The sequence below is a fragment of the Oncorhynchus mykiss genome, chromosome 8 (assembly GCF_057628025.1).
Source record: "Oncorhynchus mykiss isolate SJ-2025 chromosome 8, ASM5762802v1, whole genome shotgun sequence".
Lineage (NCBI taxonomy): Eukaryota > Metazoa > Chordata > Actinopteri > Salmoniformes > Salmonidae > Oncorhynchus > Oncorhynchus mykiss.
Window position 1 is genome coordinate 87,173,197 of NC_143029.1, and position 10,337 is coordinate 87,183,533.

The 10,337-nt window shown below is 39.3% G+C and overlaps 1 protein-coding gene across 1 annotated transcript in view; it reads left to right on the forward strand.

Annotated features, from left to right (window-relative positions):
• Window positions 1-10,051, forward strand: part of LOC110531035 (sodium channel protein type 3 subunit alpha) — a 133,209-nt gene extending 123,158 nt beyond the window's left edge. Inside the window, exons 22-28 of the mRNA XM_036986589.2 lie at window positions 180-452; window positions 597-650; window positions 767-908; window positions 3,519-3,619; window positions 4,625-4,777; window positions 6,887-7,004; window positions 7,170-10,051. Of these exons, the coding sequence (XP_036842484.1) occupies window positions 180-452; window positions 597-650; window positions 767-908; window positions 3,519-3,619; window positions 4,625-4,777; window positions 6,887-7,004; window positions 7,170-8,812 (2,484 nt within the window). The 3' untranslated portion in view covers window positions 8,813-10,051. The remainder of the gene's footprint in view (window positions 1-179; window positions 453-596; window positions 651-766; window positions 909-3,518; window positions 3,620-4,624; window positions 4,778-6,886; window positions 7,005-7,169) is intronic.
• Window positions 10,052-10,337: the final 286 nt, after the last annotated feature.

The following is a 10,337-nucleotide window of genomic DNA, read 5'->3' on the forward strand; positions in this document are numbered from 1 at the left end:
GAAAAACTGGCGGTCCTATATCATAACTGTCTGAAGTGACAGACAGCCTCTAACAGTGGAGTATTACGTTGGTCACTTAGTCAGGAAAAACTCCAGCCCTTAATCATTAAACATAATTGATATGCTGTGTCTGTGCTCCGTAATAGACAACTTCTACCCGTGTTTGTCTCGATCCCCAGGTGGTGGTGAACGCACTGATTGGAGCCATCCCATCCATCATGAACGTCCTGCTGGTCTGCCTCATCTTCTGGCTCATCTTCAGCATCATGGGAGTCAACCTGTTCGCAGGGAAGTTTGGTAAATGTGTGAACCGGACAGGGTTCATCCACAATGCTTCCATCGTCAACAACAAGTCAGAGTGCCTGGCCATGAACGACACTCAGTTTTATTGGACTAAAGTCAAGGTCAACTTCGACAACGTGGGATTAGGATACCTCTCACTGCTGCAAGTGGTCCGTCTTTTAAAAATAAAATACCTTTTTTTTTACAGTTTATTTGTTTATTAAGACTTATGTGTTGAAAGGATGCTGTAGTTCTTATTGTTTGTTGATAAATTACGTAACGTTTTTATTATCTACCCTATAATTGCCTCTAAGGCCACGTTTAAAGGATGGATGGAAGTTATGCACGCAGCTGTTGATTCACGTGGCGTATGTATCAATCTCTTTCCACAAATCTAGACAAATTCCTCATCTCGTAAATAGAATGAGTAGACTGCCTTTTTATTTATAAAGATGGGTTCAACTAAAAATGTGTGTGTTTCCAGGTAGAGGAGCAGCCAATCAGGGAGATCAACCTCTACATGTACCTTTACTTTGTCATCTTCATCATCTTCGGATCCTTCTTCACTCTCAACCTCTTCATCGGCGTCATCATTGATAATTTCAACCAGCAAAAAAGAAAGATAAGTATATTTGGCATAACATGTTGTTTTATGTCTCGACCTACTCATTTCACACTGTTGTATTGACAGCTGTCTGTATGGATATCTACAACATTAACAGCTGTCTGTATGGATATATACAACATTAACAGCTGTCTGTATGGATATCTACAACATTAACAGCTGTCTGTATGGATATATACAACATTAACAGCTGTCTGTATGGATATATACAACATTAACAGCTGTCTGTATGGATATACAACATTAACAGCCGTCTGTATGGATATATACAACATTAACAGCTGTCTGTATGGATATACAACATTAACAGCTGTCTGTATGGATATACAACATTAACAGCTGTCTGTATGGATATCTACAACATTAACAGCTGTCTGTATGGATATACAACATTAACAGCTGTCTGTATGGATATACAACATTAACAGCTGTCTGTATGGATATACAACATTAACAGCTGTCTGTATGGATATCTACAACATTAACAGCTGTCTGTATGGATATCTACAACATTAACAGCTGTCTGTATGGATATATACAACATTAACAGCTGTCTGTATGGATATATACAACATTAACAGCTGTCTGTATGGATATATACAACATTAACAGCTGTCTGTATGGATATATACAAGATTAACAGCTGTCTGTATGGATATCTACAACATTAACAGCCGTCTGTATGGATATATACAACATTACCAGCTGTCTGTATGGATATTTTTAACATTAACAGCTGTCTGTATGGATATACAACATTAACAGCCATCTGTATGGATATACAACATTAACAGCTGTCTGTATGGATATATACAACATTAACAGCTGTCTGTATGGATATACAACATTACCAGCTGTCTGTATGGATATACAACATTAACAGCTGTCTGTATGGATATATACAACATTAACAGCTGTCTGTATGGATATACAACATTAACAGCTGTCTGTATGGATATTTTTAACATTAACAGCTGTCTGTATGGATATATACAACATTAACAGCTGTCTGTATGGATATATACAACATTAACAGCCGTCTGTATGGATATATACAACATTAACAGCTGTCTGTATGGATATATACAACATTAACAGCCGTCTGTATGGATATATACAACATTAACAGCTGTCTGTATGGATATATACAACATTAACAGCTGTCTGTATGGATATATACAACATTAACAGCTGTCAGTATGGATATCTACAACATTAACAGCTGTCTGTATGGATATCTACAACATTAACAGCTGTCTGTATGGATATATACAACATTAACAGCTGTCTGTATGGATATATACAACATTAACAGCTGTCTGTATGGATATATACAACATTAACAGCTGTCTGTATGGATATATACAAGATTAACAGCTGTCTGTATGGATATCTACAACATTAACAGCCGTCTGTATGGATATATACAACATTACCAGCTGTCTGTATGGATATTTTTAACATTAACAGCTGTCTGTATGGATATACAACATTAACAGCCATCTGTATGGATATACAACATTAACAGCTGTCTGTATGGATATATACAACATTAACAGCTGTCTGTATGGATATACAACATTACCAGCTGTCTGTATGGATATACAACATTAACAGCTGTCTGTATGGATATATACAACATTAACAGCTGTCTGTATGGATATACAACATTAACAGCTGTCTGTATGGATATTTTTAACATTAACAGCTGTCTGTATGGATATATACAACATTAACAGCTGTCTGTATGGATATATACAACATTAACAGCCGTCTGTATGGATATATACAACATTAACAGCTGTCTGTATGGATATATACAACATTAACAGCCGTCTGTATGGATATATACAACATTAACAGCTGTCTGTATGGATATATACAACATTAACAGCTGTCTGTATGGATATATACAACATTAACAGCTGTCAGTATGGATATCTACAACATTAACAGCTGTCTGTATGGATATCTACAACATTAACAGCTGTCTGTATGGATATATACAACATTAACAGCTGTCTGTATGGATATCTACAACATTAACAGCTGTCTGTATGGATATATACAACATTAACAGCTGTCTGTATGGATATATACAACATTAACAGCTGTCTGTATGGATATATACAACATTAACAGCTGTCTGTATGGATATATACAACATGAACAGCTGTCTGTATGGATATCTACAACATTAACAGCCGTCTGTATGAATATACAACATTAACAGCTGTCTGTATGGATATACAACATTAACAGCTGTGTGTATGGATATATACAAGATTAACAGCTGTCTGTATGGATATCTACAACATTAACAGCCGTCTGTATGGATATACAACATTAACAGCTGTCTGTATGGATATACAACATTAACAGCTGTGTGTATAAATATCAGTGGAGGCTGCTGAGGGGAGGTCAGCTCATAATAATGTCTGGAACAGAGCAAATGGAATGTAAACCATGTTGTTTGATGCCAGTCCACCTATTCCGCTCCAGCCATTACCACGAGCCAGTCCTCCCCAATTAGTGTGCCATCAACCACCTGTGATGTATATGTGCAACATTAACAGTGAAGAATAATGGTGAATGCATTTGTTATACTTAGGTGGACAAGACATTTTCATGACTGACGAGCAGCGGAAGTACTACAACGCTATGAAGAAAATAGGCTCTAAAAAGCCCGAAAAGCCTATACCAAGACCTACGGTAAAATACCAACTATGATACGCCTATACCAAGACCTACGGTAAAATACCAACTATGATACGCCTATACCAAGACCTACGGTAAAATACCAACTATGATACGCCTATACCAAGACCTACGGTAAAATACCAACTATGATAAGCCTATACCAAGACCTACGGTAAAATACCAACTATGATACGCCTATACCAAGACTTACGGTAAAATACCAACTATGATAAGCCTATACCAAGACCTACGGTAAAACACCAACTATGATACGCCTATACCAAGACTTACGGTAAAATACCAACTATGATAAGCCTATACCAAGACCTACGGTAAAATACCAACTATGATACGCCTATACCAAGACTTAAGGTAAAATACCAACTATGATAAGCCTATACCAAGACCTACGGTAAAATACCAACTATGATAAGCCTATACCAAGACCTACGGTAAAATAACAACTATGATAAGCCTATACCAAGACCTACGGTAAAATACCAACTATGATAAGCCTATACCAAGACCTACGGTAAAATACCAACTATGATAAGCCTATACCAAGACCGACGATAAAATAACAACTATGATAAGCCTATACCAAGACCTACGGTAAAATACCAACTATGATAAGCCTATACCAAGACCTACGGTAAAATACCAACTATGATAAGCCTATACCAAGACCTACGGTAAAATACCAACTATGATAAGCCTATACCAAGACCTACGGTAAAATAACAACTATGATAAGCCTATATATACCAAGACCTACGGTAAAATACAAACTTTGATGAACTATGCCCCTGAACAGGCACTGTTCCTAGGCCGTCATTGAAAATAAGAATTTGTTAATAGTTAAATAAAGGTAAATGAAGAAAATGACAGTGGATCTAATATGTACTCAAACATTGTTTTATAATGAACCTGAACGATATTCGAACGATGAAAACTTTATGGATAGCCAACATGGCTAACGTTAATGGATCCATGCCATCTTTTCATCTATCTCTCCAGAATATCCTCCAAGGCTTCTTATTTGACCTGGTATCCAAGCAAGCCTTTGACATCATCATTATGATGCTGATCATCGTCAACATGGTGACCATGATGGTGGAGACAGACGATCAGTCCGCACGCATGGAGTCCATTCTCAACAAGATCAACCTGGTCTGTAGCATGATGTACTGGTACTACAGTACCCATAATGCTCTGTGTGTGATGTACTACAGTACCCATAATGCTCTGTGTGTGATGTACTACTGTACCCATAATACTCACATAGTCCATCCTCAACAAAATGGTCTGTAGCAGAGACGGAAGAGGAAGTGAAACATCCCACTCCCTCATTTTTTCTGTTTCAATGGAGTCAATGGTTTATGTAGACCAGACCCAGCTGCTATTGCATTGGTGTCTTATGGGAGTGCCACCCTGTTAAGTAGAAAGGAACTGACCATTTTCTCCAATGGTAAATGTCTTGAGTGAACTATCTTAATTTATCCACCATCTTTGTTCTATAGCATGATGCACTAGTACTACAGTACCCATAATGCCCTGTACAACATATCCTGTAGCATGATGTACTACTGAAAGTATTACAATACCTAGAATGCTCTGTACAACTTATCCTTTTTTATCCTAGTACATATAGTGCATTCGGAAAGTATTCAGACCCCTTGACTTTTTCCACATATTGTTTGTTACGTTACAGCCTCATTCTAAAATGTATTAAATTATATTTTTTCCTCATCAATCTACACACAATACCCCATAATGACAAAGCAAAAACAGGTTTTTAGAAATGTTTGCAAATGTATTACAAATAAAAAACAGAAATACCTTATTTACATAAGTATTCAGACCCTTTGCTATGAGACTGGAAGTTGAGCTCATGTGCATCCTGTTTCCATTGAACATCCTTGAGAATTTTCTACAACTTGATTGGAGTCCACCTGTGGTAAATTCAATTGATTGGACAAGATTTGGAAAGGCACACACCTGTATATACAGAATAAGGTCCCACAGTTGACAGTGCATGTCAGAGTAAAAACCAAGCCATGAGGTCGAAGGATTTGTCCGTAGATCTCTGAGACAGGATTGTGTCAAGGCAGAGATCTGGGGAAGGGTACCAAAACAATTATGCGGCATTGAAGGTCCCCAAGAACACAGTGGCATGCATTATTCTTAAATGGAAGAAGTTTGGAACCACCAAGACTCTTCCTAGAGCTGGCCACCCGGCCAAACTGAGCAATTGGGATAGAAGGGCCTTGGTCAGGGAGGTGACCAAGAACCCGATGGTCACTCTGACAGAACTCTAGAGTTCCTCTGTGAAGATGGGAGAACCTTTCCAGAAGGACAACCATCTCTGCAGCACTTCACCAATCAGGCCTTTATGGTAGAGTGGCCAGACGGAAGCCTCTCCTCAGTAAAAGGCACAAGACAGCCCGCTTGGAGTTTGCCAAAAGGCACCTAAAGACTCTCAGACCATGGAAGACAAGATTATATGGTCTGATGAAACCAAGATTTGAACTCTTTGGCCTGAATTCCAAGCGTCTCGTCTGGAGGAAACCTGCCACCATCCCTACGGTGAAGCATGGTGCTGGCAGCATCATGCTGTGGGGATGTTTTTCAGCAGCAGGAACTGGGAGACTAGTCAAGATTGAGGGAAAGCTGAATGAAGTACAGAGAGGTCCTTGAGGAAAACCTGCTCTACAGCGCTCAGGACCTCAGACTCGGGTGAAGGTTCACCTTCCAACAGAACAACGACCCTAAGCACACAGCCAAGACAAAGCAGGAGTGGCTTTGGGTCACTCAAGTCTCTGAATGTCCTTGAGTGACCCAGCCAGAGCCCGGACTTGAACCCGATCTAACATCTCTGGAGAGACTTGAAAATAACTGTGCAGCAACGCTCCCCCCATCCAACCTGACAGAGCTTGAGAGGATCTGCAGAGAAGAATGGCGAGTAACTCCCCAAATACAGGTGTGCCAAGCTTGAGGCATCATACCCAAGAAGACTCAAGGCTGTAATCGCTGCCTAAGATGCTTCAATAAAGTACTGCGGAAATTGTCAGATTTAAAAAATAATAATAATTTGCACAAATTTCTAAAAACCTGTTTTTGCATTTTCATTATGGTGTGTAGACTGAAGAGGAATTTTATCTTAGAATGAGGCTGTAACGTAACAAAATGTGAAAAAATTCAAGAGGTGTGACTATTTTCCAAATGCACTGTATGTTCCTGAAGATAATGCAATGGTGTCCTGTCTCCTCATCCATACAGATTTTCATTGTCATCTTCACCACCGAATGCCTCATGAAGATCGTGGCACTTCGTTGCTATTTCTTCACCGTGGGATGGAACATCTTTGACTTTGTGGTTATCATCCTCTCCATCGTTGGTGGGCGAAATAAAATATAACCGTGAAAACAACCTTCAAAACAACCTATATATATATATTTCTGACAAGTGATCTATGCTAACATTTTCCTAAATGTACATTTCATGTAAAGGTGATCAGATGTTTTGTCTTTTGTTTCTTCATTTCTGATTTCAACACTTGCAGGTATCGTTCTGGCTGACATCATTGAGAAGTACTTTGTATCTCCGACTCTGTTCCGTGTCATCAGACTGGCAAGGATAGGACGCGTACTTCGACTAATACGTGGGGCCAAAGGAATAAGGACTTTACTGTTTGCCTTAATGATGTCCATGCCAGCGTTGTTCAACATCGGCCTCCTGCTCTTCCTCGTAATGTTCATATACGCTATCTTCGGAATGGCCAACTTCGCTTACGTGAAAAAAAAGGAAGGGATAGATGACATGTTCAACTTTGAGACCTTTGGGAATAGTATGATCTGCCTGTTCCAGATCAGCACTTCCGCCGGGTGGGACAACGTCCTGGAGCCCATCATGTCTAACTCCCCAGAGGAGTGTGAAGCCTACGTCGTCAACACCGGCACCAATGTCCGAGGAAACTGCGGCAACCCGTCTGTGGCAATCGCCTTCTGTGTCAGCTACATCATCATATCGTTCCTCATCGTGGTCAACATGTACATCGCCATCATCCTGGAGAACTTCAGCGTGGCCACCGAGGAGAGCACCGAGCCGCTGAGTGAGGACGACTTCGAGATGTTTTACGAGGTGTGGGAGAAGTTCGATGCAGAGGCCACCCAGTTCATAGAGTTCTCCAAGCTGTCGAATTTCGCAGACAACCTGTCGGAACCCCTGCGCATCGCCAAGCCTAACAAAATCAAGCTGATCTCTATGGACCTGCCGATGGTGAGCGGGGACAAGATCCACTGCCTGGACATCCTGTTCGCCTTCACCAAACGTGTGCTGGGCGAGTCGGGCGAGATGGACGCCCTCAAGCAGCAGATGGAGGAGAAGTTCATGATGGCCAACCCGTCCAAGATCTCCCACGAACCAATCACTACGACCCTACGCCGCAAGCAGGAAGACGTGTCTGCCATCATCATCCAGCGCTGTTACAGACGCCACCTGTTGAAACGGCAGATGAAACAGGCCTCATTCCTTTACAGACAGAGGAACCTTCAGACCAACCTGAACTTGCAGGAGCACATAGTGGTGGACATAGAGAGGGCCCCGGAGACGGAGGGCCTCATCGCCGCCATGATAAAGGAACACTACGGCCCCGAGGGGCCCGACGAGGAGGAGGAGCTGGTAGGGGTCATGGAAGGGACTCTGTCCTCCTCACCGCCATCTTACGACAGTGTGACCCGGCCGGGGGCGGCTAGTGACGTTGGTCAGATAGAACGGCTAGAAAGGCCGGGAGACTTAGTGTTAGAACTCAGGGAACCTAGCCCCTCACAAACAAATAGGGAACCGAGCACCTCACAAAGATATAGGGAACCTAGCACCTCACAAACATATAGGGAACCTAGCACCTCACAAACATATAGGGAACCTAGCACCTCACAAACATATAGGGAACCTAGCACCTCACAAACATATAGGGAACCTAGCACCTCACAAACATATAGGGAACCTAGCACCTCACAAACATATAGGGAACCTAGCACCTCACAAACATATAGGGAACCTAGCACCTCAGAAACAAATAGGGAACTTAGCACCTCACAAACAAATAGGGAACTTAGCACCACACAAACAAATAGGGAACTTAGCACCACACAAACAAATAGGGAACTTAGCACCTCACAAACATTTGAAGAGACATTTCTTTGAGATATTGTTTTCAGGAAACATGTTTTTTGTTGTTGTTGTTTTGTTTACAACATGTACAGTATCATAACTCGGAACAACTCTCTCGGTACCAGATGAACATTTTTATAGCAGAAAATACCCAGGAATTTCATTGGTAAAAATGCAAATATTGCTTTTCTATTATTTATATAAGACCCTTTGTCAATCAAACAATCATATGATATTGTGTATTAATAATGTTTAGAAAACCCAGGCGCCATTTTGAAGATGGCGATTCCACTATAAAAATGTATAATAAGCTGTACCCAAAGTAAAAGAAAGGTTGAGTCAAAAAAAAAAGAAACTTATAAACAAATGTGTGATTTCATATATTCTGTCATAACGGTTCATTAACCAGTAAGTGTAAATGACAATCAATCAGCTCTGAATAACATTTTAGAAGTTGGATTGTTTTTGTTTTACAAAATGAATAGAGATAAATATGGAGTGTTTAGAAATATGGATAAATATGGAGTGTTTAGAAATATGGATAAATATGGAGTGTTCTCGTTTTGATTACAGATGATGAACTCTTCTCTTTATTTTCAAAAAAGAAAATGGCAGCTTTGATTTGCTAAAAATATATATATTTATGAAAAAAAGTATATTTAAGTATATTTTCTTATTAATGGATATTTCAGGACAAATGTTGTTGTTCTTTTCTAACTAATGAGTTAATATGGTAAAGACCACATTATTTGATCAGAAGTGTATAGTTTATATATATATATATATATATATATATATATTATGCACTAAATTTAGTTTATTGCATGATCGGTATATTAAAAACCCCATGGTGAAGGGTTGTGTATAGTACTAACTGCAACATAATGTGCCTGATAATGGTTGTCTGTCATCTGCATACTTTAGTCCCCTTTTAACCATTTCATTGGACCTGTGGAAGTAGATGGGGGGGGAGTAGAAATATACATTACAAACATATGTTATATTGACCTACGTAAAGAGTTTTGGGGGCATTCATGTCAAACATTTATATCTATCTTTTATAATGTATTTATATTTTAAGGTTATCTCAATGACAGTCCATACGTATATATAGGGATCATAGCCAGAGCGATCAAATGATGTGTGTACAACTGCATTCATTATTTTTACATGAAAGATGATAAGATACTTCCTTGAAAACCTTCCCCCCCCCCCATATTACATTTAAGTAGGTAATCACTATATCAAACAATATTAAAAGATTTTTCCATAGTTGGGAGTTTTCATTTTGTTACAGCTAGTTAACAAATGGTACACTATTGTTTTCTATCCTATTTTATTTTAATTTGACTTTTTAAAAAAAATTTTTTTTTTTTTACATGTTATAGCCCTTAATTATTACAACATTTCTGCATATATCAGAATTGATTTATTTCAAATTCACTGGTTTTATCCCTCTTGCCTTTTTCTATTAGACACATCTACACATTGTGGCATGTCAATGCATACTAACATTCACGATCAAACTCAAAATACAGTACGATATTTTGAGCAACCT